The sequence below is a fragment of the Scyliorhinus torazame genome, chromosome 12, assembly GCF_047496885.1.
Source record: "Scyliorhinus torazame isolate Kashiwa2021f chromosome 12, sScyTor2.1, whole genome shotgun sequence".
In the NCBI taxonomy this organism is placed as follows: domain Eukaryota; kingdom Metazoa; phylum Chordata; class Chondrichthyes; order Carcharhiniformes; family Scyliorhinidae; genus Scyliorhinus; species Scyliorhinus torazame.
In genome coordinates, this window is record NC_092718.1 from 198,117,720 (window position 1) to 198,140,462 (window position 22,743).

At 41.0% G+C, this 22,743-nt stretch overlaps 1 protein-coding gene across 10 annotated transcripts in view; it reads left to right on the forward strand.

Annotated features, from left to right (window-relative positions):
* The window catches only part of git1 (G protein-coupled receptor kinase interacting ArfGAP 1), a 252,390-nt gene that overhangs the window by 89,599 nt on the left and 140,048 nt on the right, over positions 1-22,743 (forward strand). For all 10 annotated transcript variants that reach the window (XR_011933692.1, XR_011933693.1, XR_011933694.1 and 7 more), the window contains exon 2: positions 16,461-16,594. Coding sequence is in view for 7 of the 10 variants with exons in the window: in XM_072469628.1 (XP_072325729.1) it covers positions 16,461-16,594 (134 nt within the window). In the remaining 3 variants the exon portion in view is untranslated. The remainder of the gene's footprint in view (positions 1-16,460; positions 16,595-22,743) is intronic.

Below are 22,743 nucleotides of genomic sequence, written 5' to 3' on the forward strand. Positions count from 1 at the left end.
AATTATTGGAAGGGAAAGAACAAGCTCAGATTGGATTGGATTGGATTTGTTTATTGTCACGTGTACCGAGGTACAGTGAAAAGTATTTTTCTGCGAGCAACTCAACAGATCATTAAGTGCATGGGAAGAAAAGAGAATAAAAGAAAATACATAATAGGGCAACACAAGGTATGCAATGTAACTACATAAGCACTGGCATCGGATGAAGCATACAGGGTGTAGTGTTAATGAGGTCAGTCCATAAGAGGGTCATTTAGGAGTCTGGTAACAGCGGGGAAGAAGCTGTTTTTGAGTCTGTTCGTGCGTGTTCTCAGACTTCTGTATTTCCTGCCCGATGGAAGAAGTTGGAAGAGTGAGTAAGCCGGGTGGGAGGGGTCTTTGATTACGCTGCCCGCTTTCCCCAGGCAGCGAGAGCTTTAGATGGAGTCAATGGATGGAGTCAAAGACATTGATTCTGATGTTTCTAGCGAAGAACTGCTTTCAGTTGTAATTAGAGACTTTTTATATGCAGCTCCTATTGAATCCTCACATTAATATATTAGAACTTCCAGGATTGTGTGATTTCTTTGGAATATCTCTATGTAATTATTTAGAATGTATATGTATTTAGAATGTGCAAAATTAGCTATCTGCCGTAGCTTTAAGCGTGCCAAAGATAACACGTTGCGCAATTGTGCTGTGGAAGACGAATTTTCAAAAAGTTGTGCAAAATACATCTTCACAAGTATTTGTGCTTCACTGAACTGGAGTATGAATGAGCAATTTAATCTTGCTGGATAGCTTAAAGGCTATGGTGGAGCTAAAATCCTGAATTATGTTTGAAAAAATTAGCAATAGATCTGCAACTGGAAGCAATTCCGTCTAAATGTGTAAAATTAGCTTGAAGTCTCGTATTTGGCTTTCTTTTTAATTCTAATCTTTAATATTTGAATGCAATTTGACGGCAGACATGTGGGAGCATGTACCAGAGCATTTGACATCATTGCTGTTTCTTTCCCACTACCTGACTAGGAATGGGGTAATTCTTGCCTTGACCACAGTTTGTTACATAATGGAGCTATTTGCAAGGCACGTTCGTGGCTTAATGCTGTCTGTACTTGGCAAAATCTTTGATATTACCAAAGAAATGACGATGTGAATCAGTTGCATGGTGGAGCTGGATGATTGGGGTTGATATTTGGAATTCAAACAAATTAACCCCCCCCCCCCCCCAATTACATTCAAAAGGCATAAATCAGTGAAACATTCCATCACACAATCTTTATGAATAAGGTAAATTTTTAATTAAAAAAATTATTATTTTAAAAAATTACCTAATTTATAAAGATTGTGTGATGGAATGGGTGGGGAGGGAATGTCCTAATTCTGCTCCTATGGCTTATGGCCTTATAAAATATTAAACTTCTCTTTCTCTTTTAAAATGTCCTCAGCATTTGCTATTCAGCAAATCTATATGCAGCATTTTGAATGAATAAACAAACAAATAGAATCTATTAAACTAACCGCCAGAACATGATGTTTTCAAGAATTCTCATGGTACAATGTAACTAAAATTTCTGTCTTTTGTACCTGGAATTCAAAAGGTTACAGAACATGAGTACTGATTTTACATTATAAACACAGTTAATAATTTGTATCAGCAAAGAATATAAATAGACTTTATAATATGTAACTGAGAATGGTGTATCAATTGTGGAGTTCAATACTCCTCCACTGAAGATTGTTTCCTCAAAATGCTTTAGAACAATCTAGGAGACTCGGATTAGGGATTACACTGAGTGTACAGGAGTAGTTCCGTGTTTATAATTATCAGAATCGGCTGCAAAAAAATCCAATGCATCATTTCATTGTTAAGCAATTGTAACCACTAAAGCAGGTTGACTGTCCATGATAGGAGCAATGGCATCTACACAAATACTACTAATATAGTTTAAATACGAAGTGCAGGCTGATCTGTAACCCTTGCACAGTGTCATTAATGAATTCCATTCAGTGCTACAAATGAGAGATAATTCGTATGTTGTGTGGCCACATTATTGTGATGTGGAGATGCCGGCGTTGTACTGTGGTGAGCACAGTAAGAAGTCTTACAACACCAGTTAAAGTCCAACAGGTTTGTTTTGAATCACTAACTTTTGGAGCACCGTTCCTCCCTCGTTCATTCCGCATTCATCCTGCATTCCTTCCGCATTCATTCACCTTAGGAAGGAGTAGTGATTCGAAACAAACCTGTTGGACTTTATCATGGTGTTGTAAGACTTCTTACTGCACATTATTGTGGTCTGTTTTGAGAGAACGAAAAAGGCTATAACATATTTTCCTCTTTGGGGCAGCACGGTAGCATTGTGGATAGCACAATTGCTTCACAGCTCCAGGGTCCCAGGTTCGATTCTGGCTTAAGTCACTGTCTGTGCGGAGTCTGTACATCCTCCCCATGTGTGCGTGTGCTTCCTCCGGGTGCTCTGGTTTCCTCCCACAGTCCAAAGATGTGCAGGTTAGGTGGACTGGCCATGATAAATTGCCCTTAGTGTCCAAAATTGCCCTTAGTGTTGGGTGGGATTACTGGGTCATGGGGATAGGGTGGAGATGTGGGCCTGGGTAGGGTGCTCTTTCCAAGAGCTGGTGCAGACTCGATGGGCTGAATGGCCTCCTGCACTGTAAATTCTATGATAATCTATGAGTCACAATAAACTGCATTGATGGTGTTTTTTAAACATTAAAGAAATCTCCTGGGGTGCCATGTCGGCGCAGTGATTAGCACTGTGCCGAGGACCCGGGTTCGATCCCGGCACTGGGTCACTGTCCGTGTGGAGTTTGCACATTCTCCCCGTATCTGTGTGGGTTTCACCCCCACAACCCAAAGATGTGCAGGGTAGGTGGATTGGCCTCGCTAAATTGCCTGTTAATTAGAAATTTAAAAAAAGAAATCCCCAGATACCCACAAAAACAATAGATATTGAATTTGCATTAAATAACCTCCCAAAATTAGACCATTCTGTCAAACTAGTCTGTGCTCCACATGAGTCACCTCATTCTACTTGATCTAACCTGAGGCTTCCCCTTAAATGCATCCATGGTAGTGCCCCTTTTCCATGTGGTAGGATGATTCACATCCTAATTACTCTGGGTAAATATATTTCTAATGGATTTTGATAAATGTTTACAGGATAAAGATGGCAAGGGGTTTTAGGAGATATTTACATTCAATATAAGTAGCTTTACTCTTAAATAAGAGAGCCATGTAGTGGCAAAGATTTTGCAAAGACTTATGGATCTTTGTTTTGTGAAGTGGGTAACTTCATTCTGGATGCTAGACACCAAGACATGAGGTTATGACTACGCCACAGAGGCCAGTTTATATGAGTAGTAGAAGAGCTGAATGTGCCTTCCCATCATCAACTTATTTTTCTGAGTTAATGACTTGAAATTATGCAGACTTTAAATTGTAAGCATTTACCACCTGTTTCTAACTGAAGGACATCTGTACCCTTTTTTCATATTTCTCTGCCTGATTCTAGTTTTAATTTTTTTTTATCATTTGTCTCCATGTGTTGGGATAAAAACCAGTTTGTGTCATGAGAAATGCACATGAGAAAAAGTCAACATAAGACCAATCGGGAAAGGATGAGCAGGCTGGGTCTTTTCTGTTGAAAAGGTGAACCAATGGAGGTCTTTACAATTACAAAATGTTTCGATGGAGTAGACACCGTATTTCCATTTTTGGGCAAGAGAAAAACTATAGACCATCAATAAAAAATAGTCAGCAAGGAATCAAATAGGAAATTCGGAAGAAACCCACGAGTGGTTAGAATGTGGAACTTAACACAGGGAGTAGTTGAGGTGAATAATTAGAGATGCATTTTGGGGAAAACTGGATACATTTGTGAGGAAGACAAGGGTTGTTTGCTGATAGATTAAGAATGGGTGGAATCGACGACTTCCGGTGACGGCGGGCGGGAGGCGGCCGCACAATGGAGGGCTCCTGTTCGGCAACGGCATTTTCGGGGCTTTAAGCCCGGTCCCAGGATCCGCAGACGCGGCAGAAGCAGGGAGAAGGCACGGAGGAGGCACAGTGAAGACACAGGAGGAAAAAAAAGAACAAAGAAAAATGTCGAGGGTGAGCAAGAAAACGGCCGGAAAAAAAACAGCTGGAGGTCCGTCGGGGAGTGGAAAAGTCACCGCGGGGGTCACCAGGAAAAATGGAGGCTGGAGCACCAAGGAAGGCCGCACTGCTTACGGCTGAAGAAATAACTACGGTGATGGCTGCAGAATTTGAAAAGCAGTTGGCGCAGATTGCGAAATGCATGGAGACGGTGAGGAAGGAGATGAGGGAGGTTTTGAGTGTGCTGGTGGAGGAGGCGGTTTCCCCGGTGAGGACGGAGGTGGCGAGCGCAGTGGCGGAGGTGCGAGAGCAAGGGGAGGCGCTGAAGGAAGTGGAGGAGACGTTATTGCAGCACGATGATCAACTTGCCTCGATGGGGAAAGAGATGCGGAAGGTGATGGATACTAACCAGGATCTGTGAGGAAAAATGGAAGACCTGGAAAACAGACCCAGGCGACATAATTTGAGGATTGTGCGGCTGCCCGAAGGAGTTGGAGGACCGAAGCCGACTGAGTATTTTGCCGCGATGCTGGCAAAACTATTGGGGGAGGGGGGAGGATCCCTCCCGATATGAACTGGATCAGTCTCATCGGTCGTGGAGGCCTGTACCAAAGGCGAGTGAGCCGCTAAGAGCAGTGACTCTGTGCTTCCGTAGGTACAGGGTGAAGGAGAAGGTCCTGAGCTGGGCCAAGCAGAAGCGGGTGGTGCAGTGGGCTGGAGCTGGTATACGTGTATACCAAGACTTTACGGTGGAGCTGGCAAGGAGGCGGGCTGCCTTCAACCGGGTGAAGAGGGCACTGTACATTAGCAAGGTGCGGTGCGGCATTGTATATCCAGCGAAGCTGAGGGTGACTTACAAGCTCAGGGACTTTTATTTTGGAACGGCGGAAGAAGCGGAGGAGTTTGCGAAAGCAGAAGGACTGTGGCAGAACTGACAAATTGAAAATGGCCATGTGCCGATGTAACCTCATTGTATTTTCTTCTTTTTTGTATCACTGCGCGCGGGTGTAGAGATTAAAGGAGCCAATGTGGTATATATTTGGACAAGAGAAGGGACGGGGCTTTCACTCGAAATGAGAGCTCTTTGGGGTGTAGGTGGATATGCGGGGTTTGTGTGCTAAAAGGGGATCTTTGGGCTTTCCTAGGGCCGGGCAAGTGGGAAAGGGACCCGGGTGGGGGCCTCCACGCTGGCCGGTTTATGCCGGCCAGTGAATGGGAGTGAGGTGGGGGAGGGGCTGTGGCCATTGGAACCTGGCAGAACAGGGTCAGAGTGGTCTAGCCGGGGTGGAAAGTTGGGGGTGAAGGAACAGAGGTTGGGAGGAGGAGTTTTACAAGAGGCAGTGGACGGGAGGAGCTGGAGACCTGCCGGGCGGGGGGGGGGGGGGGGGGAAAGAGAGAAGAGCTGTGTAAGATTATGGGTGACTACGGGTAATCCCTGATTCCTTTTTGTCATTTGTTTATGTAAACATGCGGGTTGAGGTTCGGGGGTTGGTGGGTAGATGGGATCGTTGTTATTATGGGGACTGACATATCTTGCTGATTATTGTTTATTGTTGATGGATGTAACTGGGAGAAAATGTGAAAAAGGAGGAGAATAAAATTTTTTTTAAAAAAAAGAATGGGTGGAGTCGGGTAGAGTAAGAATGCCAGCATGGATTGGTTAAGCCACATGACCAGTTGCCGAGCTGTATATTCCAAATAATTATAGTGTAAGATAAAGGTCGGGTGGATTGTAATTGTTTGACTTGAGGAAATCAAATATAAATTGCCAACAGGAAGTGATTTCCTTAAAGGGTCTGTAGAGTGCCCTGATTATACCACACGTCAGATAACATCTCAAGTTATTCAATGATTTAGCACAGCGGGCTAAACAGAACTTGTAATGCAGAACAAGGCCCAGCAGCGTGGGTTCAATTCCCGTACTGGCCTCCCTGAACAGGCGCCGGAATGTGGCGACTCGGGCTTTTCACAGTAACTTAATTGAAGCCTACTTGTGACAATAAGCTATTATTATTATTATGATGATGATGATGATGGGAGCTCTTTTCCTCCCTTGGCATTGTCTGCTTACCAATTAAGACCTGAAATGTAGTTCTCGGGAAGCGGTCTGACATTGCATGGCTGCCTGTTTTTAGCTTGCTCAAATGGATGCACTAACAGACAGATCCTAATAATTCATATTTTTGTCGTAACAATTTTAACAAAAGCTTACTAAAATCAAGCAACCTAAACAAAGTAAGATGGAAATTTAATGCAAAGAAATTAAGTAATTTTTGATGCAATTTTGAATTAAAGAGGAATAAATTGTTTTTGGTGATGGCAAACACTGTGGAGATGAAAACATGGAAGAATTACTGCTTTGTGAACCTGCCTCTAAAATGCTTAACCTCTCCATAAAAGACTACTGTGGATAATAAGTACGTCAGTGAGAAGAATGGAATCATAATGAAAGCTATCAATCAAATTAATTCTCTTCATAGCAGTGCAATGCCAGTAACGTGGCAGCTCTCTTCACATCTGGGACCTTGGTTCAAATTTCATTTAGACAGATGGGATGGAAGTTTCTTTGGCAGCTGTTAAAGGTTCTGTGTGAAATGTATTTCTTTCTGGGATTGAACCTGCATGGAAAATTTTCTTTGCGGCGTCTTAGCTGATAGTGAGGGGAAAGCAGGTACTTTAATGGATTAATAGAAGGGGCTTGTTTGAGTTTGGGATGAGACTCCTTGTTGGGGTAAAATAGATTTAACATTGCCTCATCTTTAATTCACTTTGGTGCAAAATATAGTAGAAATTGTGACATTCCCTATGTCTTTGAGGAACACAAAGTTAAGCAGAAAATCTTAAAAGAAGGAAATGTGTTCAAACCTGAATAATTAAATGAATCCCGTACCTTTTAAGTATAAAAATCTAAATGCACGCTGAGGGTGCTTTATTTTAAACCGCAATTGCATGACATTGGTTTGGTTAGCTATTCACATATAGCTGAAATCTGGAATTTATGGGGGGGACAAAAAGCCCTAATCCGTTAAAACTTAAGAATTGTTCCTTTGATACCCGCATGCATGTTGCAAGAGGTGCCATTAAAGAAAACTTCTTACAAACACCATTGTGAACACACGTGCAACAGTGAGGGTGTGCTGCATTTTCTGAGATGCTGTTTTTCAGAGGAGACACTAAACCTGCATGCAAAGATGGATCTGAACGATCCGATGGCACTGCTCGAGCATGAACAGTGTATGTCTTAACCAGCGTTTTTCTATTAACCAGCACTATAAAAAGCAGTAGGATGAGCAAAATACTGCAGATTGCTGGAATCTGAAACAAGAACATAATGTGGAAAAACACAGCATCTGTGGGAGAGAAAACAGCATTAACATTTCAAGTCAGAACTAAAGAGAGGGAAAATGTGTTGCTATTATGCAATAGCTGGGACAGATTTCAACAAGATGTAGCCATTTATTTGCTGTTGTGTGATCTTCCCTATTTTGTTCCTTGAAGCCTCACCAGAGCTGAAAGGTTGGATATTTTACTTCCACAGCTCCAGCGAGTAATTCCATTCTGAAAATGTTTTTGAGAAGTATATTAGAGTAATAGTAATCACCTTTTGGTTTTATTGGATTGTATATCAATGTTTGACAGTGAGCTAGGACCTATTTTCCTGTCCTTGTTCTTGTTTTTATGTGGGTCAGAAAAACAAAATTTTAAGTCTCTACAGCAGAGATTTTTAAGTTTCTACAGCTCTCCAAAATGCAGAGTTTCCATTTTACATGTTCCCTCCCTTCTCATTTGTCTCTGCTTTCCGGCTCTGTGGAAGCAAAATTGAATCAGTGATGTGAGTATTTAAATGACACATTCTTGAATTTGATCAGTACAATTTTTGTTTGATTGATGTTACTTAGCAAGGCCAGGGAAAGAAATCATCAGTGTCTACCTCTCCTGTTTCTGGGCCTATTCTGCACCTCCTCCACCTTTTAACCCTCAACAGCTTCTATTGAGCAACTTTGTGAGTGCCTCAGATCACAAAGAGCACTGAGAGGCCATTCAGTCCACTGAAACCTGTGCTAGTTCTTTCGAACAGAAATCCAGTCAGCCCTATTGCACCCTGCCCCAACCTGTTGATTCCTTATTTTCTCTCTATCCAGTTTCCTTTTTAACACACATTTGAATCTGTTTTGCACCCCCCCCCCCCCCCCCCCCACACCCACACACACACTAACAGGGAGTGCATTAGAAATCCTAACTACCGTTTGTGTAAGCGTGTACACGCTTTCCCTCATATTTCCTCTGGTTCTTTTATTGATCAATTTAAATTAAGTTAAATCAGGGCTGTTTGTTTATTGATCCTTCAGCCATTGAAAACGGTTTCTATTTAGTCTTGTCTAAACCTTCCATAATTTTATTCACCTCCACCAAATCCCCTCCGTCTTCTTGGCTCTAAGGAGACTAGCCCTACCTTCTCTATAATCCCTCCATTCCTTGAAGCCGTTCTGGCAAATTTCTTCTGAACCTCTACAAAGCTTTTGCATCCTCCCAGTGCCCAGAATTGGGAACAAAATCACCGTGCGGTCTAACTGTTTTATATAGGTTCAGCAAAACCTCTTGACTTTTGAACTTTCTGGCTCCATTTATAAAGCCCATAAAAAGCACAGTTTTCAGTATGAGACACTTTACAACCACCGCTTTGTGAGACAATTGCCCACAATTTGGTCGTTCACATAATGCAACCAACTCAGCTTCTTTTACCTGGCCCTATGCAATGTCCAGACTTCAACACCCAACCGACAGGAGCACAACAGACAACAATCCCACGTACAAGTGAGAATATCTTGAACTTACTGCGTCACATTTGATTAATGCAGACTCCTGGGTTCAGCTCCAAGTTTTAAAATACCAAAAGCTTCCAGTAAACTAGCACCAATCAATTCACCTGCAATAAAGTGCTATTTCTATCCACCCAAATGGGCTTTAATAGAAAAAATACACCTGCATTGAGTGATGAATAGTTTGTCACTTTAAATTAAAACTAACCACACTTACAAAGACCAAGGATGGGGTATATAATAGGAGAGCAAAGTAGTGCAGATGCTGGAAATCTGAAATATAAACTGAAAATGCAGGAAATCTTCAGCAAGCCTCTGTGGGGAGAAAAAGGGAGTCAATACTTAAAAGTCCACGATCGGCACTAGTCCTGACGAAGGGTCACTGACCTCTGTTCCTCTCTGCACAGATGCTGCCAGACGTGTTGAGCATTTCCAGCACTTGCCATTTCTATTGGAGCAAAAATAATCCCTTTTGCCAGCCCTGCAAAAAGCAATCGGACTCCTTGTGAGCTGCTCATTCCCTTTCAGTAAGAAACTCCGCAGCAGCTGCCTGAGATCTGGTTTGGCACAACATTAAACCTGATTTAAAAAAAAAATTAAGGTATGAAGAAAACATATGCAACTTGCTGAGCAAAAAAAAAAAATCAATGTCAAAGCAATAAATTGACTATTTTAAAAAATTAGTAACTAATAAGAATTTCCATTTTAAAAAGTGCAAGTGCTAAGCAGCAGACTATTGAAACCTGTTTTGCCTTTTAATTTAAGCAGAAATAAGAGGGACAGACTAGGGGTGGAGAAGGGATTGGGGCCGACTAAGGAGTTGGGTTTAATTAACCTTCGACTCTGGTGATGCACACTCCGAGTTGACATCAGTGGAATTCATATGAAAGTGAGGGTTGAAAGCGAGTTTTCTTTCAGCCTGGGTTTTCATCCTCTCCTGCACTTGGTAAATCATCTCGAGCCAGGATCATTCCCAGGTCCTGACTCGCTCGAGGCACCATGACTTGGGAACTCTTCTACCTGTGCTGCAATGTTGAACAACAAGCTTTGAGAAGAATATAACTGATCTTTCTTCCCTCTACTGGGGGTTGTACAAGCAGCTGAAGTTTTTTTTTTCTGATTCCCAGTCTCAACACATTTCCCACTTTCTCCAGTACTTTGTTAATACTTACATGTCCACCATCCACATTTTACAACCTTAATATGTGTTATTATAATACAGTATAATAAATCTTCCACTTTAAGAACTAAGCTAAATCTTTGTAAATATCTTTTAATGATGAAGCAATTCTTTCCTTTCAATTTCTTCTCATCATTGGAACCTAATTAATCTACACTATTGTTCTCCCTATCAGCAGTTTCAAACAAAGCAATTATTTTTAATTTTGTTCCTCCAGCAAATGGGGAATAAGTGGGGTTTTGTGGGTTTCTTTAGTGGCAGGAGTGGTGGTGGGGGAGGGGGCTAGTCTTTGGGATGTGGGCATCGTTGGCTATACCAGCATTTTCATTATCCATTTTTAATGGGCCTTGAGAATGTGATGGTGAGCTCTCTCGAACTGCTGCAGTCCATGTGGTATTGTGCTGTTTGGGTGGGAGTTCCAGGATTTTGATCCAGCAACGGGGAAGGAATGGTGATTATAGCTCCAAGTCAGGATGGTGTGTAGCTTGGAGGGTAGTTTGCAGGTTGTGGTGTTACTATGCATATTCTGCCCTTGTCCTTCTCAATGGTAGAGGTTGCAGGTTTGGACGATGCTACCTAAAGAACCTTGGTGAGTTGTAGCAGTGCATCTTGTAGATGGTGCACACGGCTGCTGGTGGTGAAGGGTGTGGCTGTTGTAGTGGTGGATGGGGTTCCAATCAAGCAGGTTGCTTTTTCCTGGATAGTGTTGAGCGTCTTGTGTTGTTGGAGCTGCACTCATTCAGGCAAGTAGAGTATTCCATTACATTCCTGACTTGTGTCTTAGACAGGCCTAGGGAGCCAGGAGATGAGCTTTTTGCTGCATAATTCTCATCCTCTGATATTGTAGTCACAATATTTATATGGTTGATCCAGTTCTGTTTCTGATCCACGGTAACCCCTAGGATGTTGATCGTGGCAAGCAAAAAGTGCAGAGGGATTTGGATAGTTTAAGTGAATGGGTTGGGGTCTGGCGGATGGAATACCGCGTCTCTGAATAGTGCAGGTGATCTTCGTCCATCACATAATAGGTCGGCGCAAATTTGGATTAAAAGATGAATGAGACAGCCCAAGTCTGATATCCAGACTTTGATTGTATTTCCATGCAGAATAGTTGTTGAAAATCATTATTTGTTATGGGAAATGGGCCAGTTTCGCTTTAATTCTACATTTAACATGGGCTAACCCCAAATGTTTTAATTAATCACACAAGCTTGCTGGAAGGAAGACCGTCTTTGAAGTTGCTGGACTCTCGAGCAACTTCTGCTGGAAAATTTCAGGTTAGATCTAGTTGTCCCAGGTGTGAGGATTAATTAGCTGTGATTTATATTGATTCAGTACAAACTGCTACAAATAGGGCTGTTCTTCGTTTGGCGATTACAGATTTGCTTAGTTAGAAATCTGAGGATGGTCATTCAAGGGTGTGCAGAATGTTTGATAGTTTAGTATTGTGACCCTGGAGCGAATTTTTGTAAATGTTTGCAGCCCCCATGTGGCAAATAATTGAAATTGCAGTTCACTTCAGGAATGCAGTAACAGACCTCTGGGGTTTGTACTCCGAAAAGCTGAAGCCATGAATACGTTATATATCTTGACGTTATTTTAGATTTAAACTGACTGCCAAAGGCTAAACCCATAATGCAGGGTGAGATGAGACTCCAAAGATAAGGAGCAAAATAAACTGATAGCTTGGCTGAAACCAAGTTCTTGACCTGGCTGCTAGGATGGGTGAAGGTGGACTGATGACTTATCCACTTATTTATTTTCCTCTCCTCTTCCCCATTCCACCACCACCCTCGCACAACCTCCAATCAGTATGACAGAACTTGGCTGATTTGAAAACTTCAATGCATTATACTATTTTCTTACAAAATATATTGCAATATTGAGAGCCTCTTTAAAGACCTTATTGAAATTCAGGAAATGCTGTAAATCTGTGTTCCACAGTTGCATTGCAATCATCTTTTTCCTTTTGATTTACATTTGTGACGTAAAGCAATTAATTCTATCAATTTTTACCAGCACCATCTGTTCTAAAGATATTCAATTTCTTGCAGCTGTGATAAATTTTAGGAATGCAGTTTATACTTGTAGCTCTACCTTCTGGTCTCTGCTTCGATCCCTGTGCTGGTAATTAACAGTTTGTCCAGCCATTAAATTGAAGTGGGTCGTTTTGTAGTTGAAATTCAATCAAAGAGCAGAAAGTCACCATTTATGTGTTTCACAAGGGCTCTTGTTGATCCTGGGAGTTAATTCTGCAGTTTCATCTGTCATAATGGGAGACCAGTGGTGATGGTCACTTGGGCAGCATGACCTTTCATCAGGCTGTATTATCCAACCTTAAACCTTGTGTTAAATCTGTCGGATTTGAAATTGATCAAATTCCCTTTTGAATTTGTTTGATGAGTCATTCTTTTTTGCATGAGGTGATCTTTCCACAAGCTGAATAGGTACAAGAGTACTAACTTATATGGCCTTTACTGATGTCAAGACTAAGGATCTATGTAGACCAATTTCCTTATGTTGTTAGAGCTCCTTAAGTTCAGTTTTGATCTTGATGAATGACAGACCAGACTCTATGGTCCAGTCTTGCTTTTGTTTCTATGTTTTGGATGTTAATTTTTTTAAATGGCTGCCGATCAGCCGCAAAGGTGAAATTTGTTCCCTAGCTTTATGACCAGTTTTGCAGTATTTACGTATGACTGACTGCCCATGTGCGGCACCCAAAGTGGGCAGGAGAGGTTAATCTGAAAAAACTTGTACCCTGGATAACAATGACTGTTGATTTTTCTTCAAGGCGTATCATTTATTCAAACAAAAATGACATTGCAAATGCTAAGTCAGAGGCGATTCTGCTTCAAGAAAGTTATGCCATGAATAGTCTTGGGCAAATTGTTTTTGCCTTGCTTGTATGTAATTCTATTTATCTTTGTTTTACCTCTTCCTATTCCTCTTCATTCTGTAGCATGGAGGAGTTGCTGACAAAGTCTGTGCCCCATCCAAAGTTGCCCTTGAGAATCCTAGAATGGTAACAGTATAGAAGGAGGCCATTTGGTTCATCGTCTCCGTGCCAACTCTTCAAGGGTTACTCAGCTAGCCCCATTCCACTGCCCATTCCCTGTATCCTTGCAAATAATTTTCTCTTCAGACAATATCCAAATTCTTTTTGAAAGTCTGCCTCCACCTTTGATGGTGATGAGTTGCTGCAATCCACATGGTGAAGTTGCTTCTACAACAGAGACACCAAACAAATCTTTGTCTGCCGTCACCATAGAAGTCACAAATTACATATCAGAAATCGAGGGGATAATAAGAGTGAGGCTCTTTTAAGAAATTCATATCAACAGCGAAAAAGTATTTAAGTTAACTTGAAGGACTAAAAACTGACAAATCCCAAGGATCTGATGGCCTACACCCTAGGGTTCTAAAAGAGGCAGCTGATGTAGTTATGATTTTCCAAAATTCCTAAGATTCAGAGGTTAGAATAATACTTAATGTCGCACTGCTATTCAGCAAAGGGGGGACACGGGCCTCCAGATCCAGTGGAATTGGGTTTGGTAGCTCTTTGTGGACTGGCATATGATGATCAACTCTATGATAAATTTTCTATGGAACAGCGAAAACTGGGATGTACATGGCACAATTAGCCTGGCATCATTTGCTAAGTGTTGGGATTTGTTATTAAGAAAATCTTTAACAATGTACTTAGGAAACCAAAATATGATCAGACAGCGTCAACATGAATTTACAAAGCAGAATAATGTTTGACAAATTTATTGGGGTTTTTTGCTGATATAATTAGTCAGGTAAATAAAGGGGAACTAATAAATGCTACTTGGATTTCTAAAAGGCCTTAGTCAAAGGTGCCAAATGAAAGCATTATGGCTCTTTGAGTTGGTGGTAATGCGTTAGGATAATCTTTATTAGTGTCACCAGTAGGCTTACATTAACACTGCAATGAAGTTACTGTGAAAATTCCCTAGTCGCCACACTATGGTGCCTGTTCGGGAACACAGAGGGAGAATTCAGAATGCCCAATTCACCTAACAAGCACGTCTTTCAGAACTTGTGGAAGGAAACTGGAGCACCCAGAAGAAATTCACGCAGACACGCGGAGAACGTGCACACTTCACACAGACAGTGGCCCAAGCCGGGAATCGAATCCGGGTCCCTGGTGCTGTGAAACAACCGTGCTAACCACTGCTACCATGCTGCCCACTTGGATAGAGTCATTGAGGTCTACAGCACAGAAAAGGCTCTTCAGCCCATCCTGCCTGTGCTGGTCAAAATCAACCATTCCCTGTATCCTTGCAAATAATTTTCTCTTCTGACAATATCCAAATTATTTTTGAAAGTCTGCTTCCACCCTTGATGATGATGAGTTGCTGCAATCCACATGGTGAAGTTGCTTCTACAACAGAGACACCGAACAAATCTTTGTCTGCCTTCACCATAGAAGACACAAATTACATATCAGAAATCGAGGGAATAATAAGAGTGATTATTCTAATCATATTTTCCAGCACTTGGCCCATAGTTTTGTATCTCTTAGCATCACAAGTGCACATCTAAATACTTCTCAAGTGTTGTGAGGGTCTCTGCTTTCACCATCCTTTCAGGCAGTGCGTTCCAGATTCCCGCCACCCTCTGGGTGAAAAGATTTTTCCCCTCAACCCCTCGAAACCGCCTGTCCCTTACCGTAAATCTATGTGCTCCCTGGTTATAAATCCCTCCACCAAGGGAAAAGATTTCTTCCTGTCTACTTTATCTATGCCCCTCATAATTTTATACGTCTCAATCATGTCCCCCTTCAGTCTCCTCTGCTCCAAGGAAAACAACCCTAGCCTATGCATCGCTCTTCATAGCTAAAACTCTCCAGCCCAGTCAACATCCTGGTAAATCTCCTCTGCACCCTTTCCAGTGCCATCACATCCCTCCTATAATGTGGATTCTAGAAATATACACAACACTCCTGTGGCCTGACCAACATTTTACACCGTTCCAGCATAACCTCCCTGATCTTAACTATGCCTCAGCTAATAAAAGTAAGTAAACAATATGCTTTCTTTACCACTTTATTCACCAGCCTTTCTACCTTAAGGGACACCAAGGTTCCTCTGATCCTCTGGGTCTACCATTCATCATGTATTCCCTTGCCACCTTTGTCCTGCCAAGTACATACCTCACACTTATCCAGATTGAATTCAATTTGCCCCAGTTGCGAATCTTTGGAATCCTTTATACAGAGGTTTATCCATCCTTCGCTGAGATGACAGTATTTTTGTCTCAGGGAACCAAAAGATCAGGGAACGTGGAATCGAGGTGGAAGATCAGCCATGACCATTTTGAGGACAGAGTAAGCTCAAAGGGCATTATGGTCTACTCCTGTTTCTTATGTTCTTATGTAGTCCTGTTCGGAAGGGTGTTCCAAGATTTTGACCCAGCACTGACACAGACGTATCAATATATTGCCAATTCAGGAAGGTGTGTGACTTGGAGGGTACTTGCAAGTGGAAGTCTCTGCCTTTGTTTTTCCGAGTAGTAGAGGTTGCAGGGCCTCCTTCTGCACTGTAAATTCTATGGTTCTATGATTAGCGAGGTGCTGTAGAAGAAAACTTGGCAAGTTGTTGGAATGTATTTTGTAAATGGTACAAAATGCTACCACGGTGCACCAATGGTGGAAAGAATGTTAAGGTGATAGATAGCGTGCAATGAAGCTGACTGCTTTGTCTGAATGGTGTCAAGCTTCGTAATGTTGTTAGAGCTACACTAATCCAGGTAGGTTGGTAATATTCTATCACACAACTGACTTGTGCCTTGTCAACAGTGGAAAGGCTTTGGTGAGTCAGTTGTGTCACTTGCTTCAGGATACCCAGCTTTTACTTGTTTTTGTAGCCACAGTATTTATACAGCCTATCCAGGTAATTTTCTAGTCATTGCTGATGTCCAGGGTGTTATGGTGAGAGATTTGGCAATGGTGCTACTCATAGAGCTTCCTCAATTAATTGTTCAGTTGTCCACCAACATTCTTGACAGGATGTGGCAGGACTTGTAGAGCTTCAATTTGATTGTGGGGTTGCTTAGCTCTGTTTACTGTTTCTAATGATTATCATGCATGTAATCCTGTAAATTACTCTTCCTGCTGTAAACCTATTTCAGTTTCACGAGCTCAGCAAAGATTAAACTTTTATTTTTACTTTGTTTAAAAACTGCAACTCGATTGAAGCAGTATGTATCCACTAATTGCATATTGTACTTTGCACAAGATCAGCAAAGATTAAACTTATTTTTACTTTGTTTAAAAACTTCAACTCAATTGGAGAAGTATGTATCCACTAATTGCATATTGTAATTTGCACAGATCCAGGTTGGGCGTCAATTAACCGTGGAGTGCTAGTTTGTGATGAGTGCTGCAGTGTTCATCGCAGCCTTGGTCGACACATTTCGATGGTGAAACATCTTCGGCACAGTTCATGGTCTCCAACTCTCTTGCATGTGAGTAAAGTGTGAATGCAGGAGTGTCTCAGCTATTCTCGCTTCTGGATTTGTAGAGTAAATATAGTTTTAAAGGGTGTATTTTCTTGAACTAATCAACTTTTAACTTCCTTTCGGATCACAGGATCACATGAGTATAAGATTTGAAAGCTTAAAGGTGTCCTTTAAATATTTGTAGATGTATAAAGAGAACAAAATCCTATGGTACCTATCACATTGATATGCTTGTATATGAGTGATAGGAAGTTAGAACAACATCCACTAAGCAAAGGTCAGGTAGTCTCCCCATAGGAATTGGTAAGTTTGCTGGGAACCAGGTGAAGAACAAAATGGCAGAAATGTAAAGTGGGTGGCCATGCTCCATTTCTTGCATGGTCAATGAAGCATGATACATAGAAATAACAATGAGAAGAAATTGGGCATTCTTTGAGATTTTAAGTGTAAGGGAGTTCAAAAGCCCTTCGGCCTCTTTTTGCACTTTCTTTTTGTTATTGTTTAGTTAATGGTCACATACATACCTTTCGTTGAAGAGGATATTTGGGGCAGCACAGTAGCACAAGTGGCTAGCACTGTGGCTTCACAGCACCAGGGTCCCAGGTTCGATTCCCCACTGGGTCACTGTCTGTGCTGAGTCTGCACGTTCTCCCTGCGTCTGCGTGGGTTTCCTCCGGGTGCTCCGGTTTCCTCACACAGTCCAAAGACGTGCAGGTTAGGTGGATTGGTCATGATAAATTGCCCTGCGTGACCAAAAAGGTTAGGAGGGGTTGTTGGGTTACAGGGATAGGGTGGAAGTGAGCGTTAAGTGGGTCAGGGTAGACTCGATGGGCCGAATGGCCTCCTTCTGCACTATGTTCTATATTCTATATTTTTCTGGCTTTTCTAGTAGTACAGAAAGAACAGTTAGAACTGCAGACAGTTGCAGTTTTTATGTACCCAAACTGTTTTTTAAGAAGATGCAGTTCATATATTCTATATAAAGTGTTCTGAAGTATAAATACCAGGGGAAGGATGAAATGTCTACTTACTGTTTAAGCATGAACTTGTAAATGCAAGGTTGCCCACGTACAACTCTGTTTAGCCCAGAAAAGAAAGACATGTAAATAAAAGTTGGAAAATGATCTATTCTGGAGTAATCAGCTTCATTTTTCTTGCTGTGAGAACTCATTTGGGCTAAATTTCCCTGCCATGCTGACCAGCATTGAATGACCTGTGGGCATCTTTTTTCTAGATGCATGTGTGAAGAATGTCCCGTTAGGTGACCTTGAGGGCTGTCCGAGCAATCTGGCTGTTGTTGTGATTTTCTGGCTACGTATTTCTCCTTCCTTTCATGCAATCTGCAAGCTTTTTAATTATTACTTTGTTCTGGCTTCAATGTGCACGAGGAGTGAAGCAGATCTTGTAATGTGGAAAGTAATATATTTTCATATATATTACACACTCCATCAAATTAGACTAATTGGGCATATAATGCCAAAGATCTCTGCTGCATTGCAAGAGATGCTTCGGGGGCACACTCACTCATTTCCTTTACAAACAGGAAGAGTTTAAAAATATTGTAGGAAATGAATAGATAATTAACACATTTCCCACTCGGCTAAACTTTCCAATTCTGTTCTCCAGGACAGCAGAACTTACTGAACTTTAACAACAGTATCACGCCTTTTATGTATTAAAATGTCCCAATACACTTCGTAAAATGTTACAAAACAAAATAAGACACTGAGCCACCTGAGTATTATTGGGGCAGATGACTGAAATTTGGATCGAAGAGGTAGGTTTTGAGGAGTGTCTTAAAGAAGAAAAGCAAGATCGAGAGGCTGAGAAGGGGTTCCAAAGTTTATTACCTAGGCCGCTGAAGGCACAGCCAGCAATAGCGGAGCAATTAAAATTGGGACTGCTCAAGACGCCAGAATTAGGAGTGCTAATATCTTGGATGATGGTTGTGGCGTTTTGGGCAGATTTTAAAAACAACTTTTTTTTTCTCCTGTGGTTGTTTTTGGAAAACTCTTTTATTTTTCTGTATGAAATAGGTGTTTGATCTGTGAATGTATTGTGCAGGGTACTGAAAGGATAAACTGGTTAAATGTGCGGTATTGCCAGTAAAATAAATCCTTCCAAAGGCTTGATAATCTTGGAAATAGCATAACATATAAAGTTAGATTTTTACTGTGAAATTTTGAGTTACAAGGTCTAAATGGAAATATGCTATTTACATGTTTGCTGCTTCAGAGGTTAATGATGGTTGGACCTCAAGTATCTAGTTGTTCCATGAAAGCAGAAAAAGATATCAGCACTCATTAGGTAAAAGGCTGGTGATACATTTCTGTATTTTCATTGATGATTAATGCATTGACCTTTTGACTAAGTTATTGTTCGTTCCTGTAGTATTCTAATCAATTTGGTTAGGCTCCTGAGTTCTGCAGCACTTGACCTCTTCATATATGTACCCTAATCAGGATCTTGGAGAAGGATTATTTTATTTTGCTTTGTCAATTCCTGCAGTCGCAAGACCACAAAGCAGTCTTTATGTTGATGTGAAAGGTATTCTATATTTAATTATTGTCCTAATTACTAATTAGGTTTCTTCATGCGTTAATTGTTGAGAGCCCAGTGGTCAGTTATAAATTTGTTTTATCATTTTCAAGTCTCTCCCCTTCTTCCCCTTTAGTCTGGTGATTAACTAGTGATATAAATTTGCAAGTCCCAAGTTCCCCTCTGGGTTGCAGCATGTTGGTAAACCAACAGTTGCCACCAATATTACTTTCAGTTGTAATTCCCTTCCTTTGTCTATTCGGTATGTATTTTTATTTTTTCATGGGATGTGAGCATATCTGGCAAGACCAGTGTTTATTGTCCATTTCTAATTGCTCTAGAGAAGATTATGGTGAGCTGCCATCTTGAACTGCTCTGAATCTTGTGGAATTGATGCAGGCACAGGGAGGGGATTTCTATGTCTTTGACTCCCAGTGAAGGAACGGCGATATATTTCCATATCGGGTTGATGTGAGACTTAAGAGAAACTTGCAGATGGTGGATGGGGTGCCAATCAGGGCTACTTTATCCTGGATCGTGTTAAGCTTTTGGAGTGTTGTTGGAACAACGTTCATCCAGTGCACGGTAGCATAGTGGTTAGCACTGTGGCCTCACAGCGCCAGGATCCCAGGTTCGATTCCCTGCTGGGTCACTGTCTGTGCGGAGTCTGCACGTTCTCCCTGTGTCTGCGTGGGTTTCCTCCAGGTGCTCCGGTTTCCTCCCACAGTCCAAAGATGTGCAGATTAGGTGGATTGGCCATGCTAAATTGCCCTTAGTGTCCAAAAAAGGTTAGGAGGGGTTATTGGGTTAGGGGGATAGGGTGGAAGTGAGGGCTTAGTGGGTCGGTGCAGACTCGATGGGCCGAATGGCCTCCTTTTGCACTATGTTCAAGTGGAAAGTATTCCATCACATTCCTGACTTGAGTGTTGTAGCTAATGGACGGGTTTGGGAAGTTGGGTGAGAGTGACTCACCACAGGCTTCCCTGTTTTTGACCTTTTGTAGCTGCAGAGTTTGTTTAGCTGGTTCATTCAAATTCTAGTTAATGTTATTACCAATAGGGCATTCCCTATTGGTAATTTTGGTAATTACTGAATGTCCAGGGCGATGTATTGTTGGTGATGGCCATTGCCTGGCAGTTGAATGACATGCATATTATGATGCACGTTATTTTAAAAAGCAATAATGGATACTGTTGTTAACTGTAGGGGGAACTTGGTTTGCAAACTGGAGATATATAAACTTCCACTCAATTCAATCCGAACTATTCACTCAAGTAAATTAAATATTTTTAGTCTTTTTTTAATTAGGTGTAGTTAAGTAACTAGTTTTTGGAAAAATAACCTGGAGTTTTTTTCAATATTTACTTCATGTCATGTTTTAAAGTTAGCATCCTGCAACATCAGTGGGAGGAAAATGACACGCGCATTGAATGCTGATGAAGGACCCATGTGTCAAGACATTTTTAGAGTAATTTTTCATTCTTTTGTTTTCAAATAAGAATTTGAAAGATATTTTCCTGGTGTTAGATGCTGCTTTTTGACTGATTTGCTTTGTTCATGCCTTCTGGGTAACTGCTTGAATTGACTTCTAATAAGTTTCTAAGATATAGGAGCAGAATTAGGCCATTTGGCCCATCAAGTGTGCTCCGCCATTCAATCATGGTTGATCTCATCCTGGTCTTAACTTCCACTGTCTTGCCCGTTCTCCATCATCCTTCAATCCATTACCAATTAAAGATCTGTAACTCCTCCTTAAATTTACTCATTGTCCCCACCATCCACTGCACTCTGGAGTTGCGAATTCCACAGATTCACAACTCTTTGGGGGAAGTAGTTTCTCCTCAACTGTTTTAAATTTGCTATCTAATAATGCAAAGAATGAATAAAAATGCAATGTCATGGGCAGTTGCATGCAAGATATACAGTTGAAGTTATTCAACTTATTTTTCTTCTAAAGGAGTTGGCTTATTGCACAGGACCCTCTGTGACATAACAGGAGCGTTCTCCCAGAAATATTTTTGTAACTCACTCTCATTCCTAGAATTGGAGAGAGAGGAGGAATAAATGCCAGAAGACTTGTGGAAGCACTGCTCTTGAACTAAAAATTGACTTGTAGTTGGCATAGTCATGTAAAATTACAATGATCTGCTTTGAATGATGTGTAATTTCACAGTAACTTCATTGCAGTGTTAATGTAAGCCTACTTGTGACACTAATAAAGATTATATTCTGTATTATATTAATAAAATAACAAATAGCCCTTCATTATTCTGGAGTCCAATATAAGAAAGACAAGTTAACCCAAGTAAATCATTAACTGATATGTTTCTTGATTGTGCAGATTAATTCTTTTGTTTGGGTTCATTAAAGGTGGCTTTGCATTATCGATTTGTTGATGGCAACAAGGATACTGCACCAGAAATGGAAATACTTTCAGAATATAAAAAATTGTGCTTTACTCTTCTGAACCACATCTAGGGCTTAACTTGTCCAATGTTTTGAACATGTGAACTAGAGGTGGAGAATACAAAACATTCTTCCTATTGGCTCTTCAATCGGCCTAGCAGTGTTTATTAATACAGTGGTGAATGAAAGCCAGGGCAACATGCTCAGAGATGATGGGCCTCATGCTCAACGCTGCTACCTTGGTGCTATCCCACCAAGCCACCTCCCACAATGTGAAGTCCCAAGAATGTGTTTGAGTGATTGCATAAAAACACCACTTTGTTTCAGTTAATCTTTGGGCCAGTCATTTGCAGCGTATGCCATTTTTGCCCCTGAACAGTTTTATTTTGCCCCTGAAAGAAAATGGAGTTAGCAGTGTCCATTGTTTCAAATATGCATTTCAGAAATAGCAGAAACAATAGACATCAGTTTTGTATGTACAGACAAGTGTCCAGTTGCAATCGGATACATCTTGTGAAGGTAAGCAGTTTGCAATTTCAAGATGGATTTAAAATGATATTGTACTTTTGTTGCTTGGAAACACGTGTTCGCAACTGGAAAGGAGTTATATCAGTTTTAAAAATAACTTGATTTTTGCTTCTGCATAACGAAATGAACTGCCAAAAGGGGCAGAAAGGAGAAATCAATTGCATTCAATTAGAATTGGTTGACCAAACTTTTTAGGATTAGTAGGAAAAAAGTTAGTAATTTGTCAAACGTATTATTTTTAATGGATTGTAATCCACTTTATATACAAGGGTGTTTTGAAACACAAAAGGCATCCTTTTGGGTGCACCTTTGTTTGCACTATTAATCAACTGTGATGGTGCAGAGCTGGTATTAAATCAATCTGCATTTTTTCTTCAAAATATTTGTACAAAGCAAAGCTTTATAGTAAGTATTATTTTAAGATCTTTCCAATTACTGTTTGGCGGCAGTGTGTTCTTCGTCTTCGTGAACATGCTTCTGATGCACGGTAGAATTTGCTATGCTATGCAAGCTATTGATACGTGGTAGCCAAAGATTAACTCCCTGGATCCTGCATGTGCTTGCCTACACCAAAAAAAATAGAGGAAGGTCAGCCAGCCTTTCAATCCACTTGTTGAAATTATTTTCAAATATTGTGTCAGTGCATTTAAGAAGTAAGCCAAAATTAGATCTGAAAAGTACGC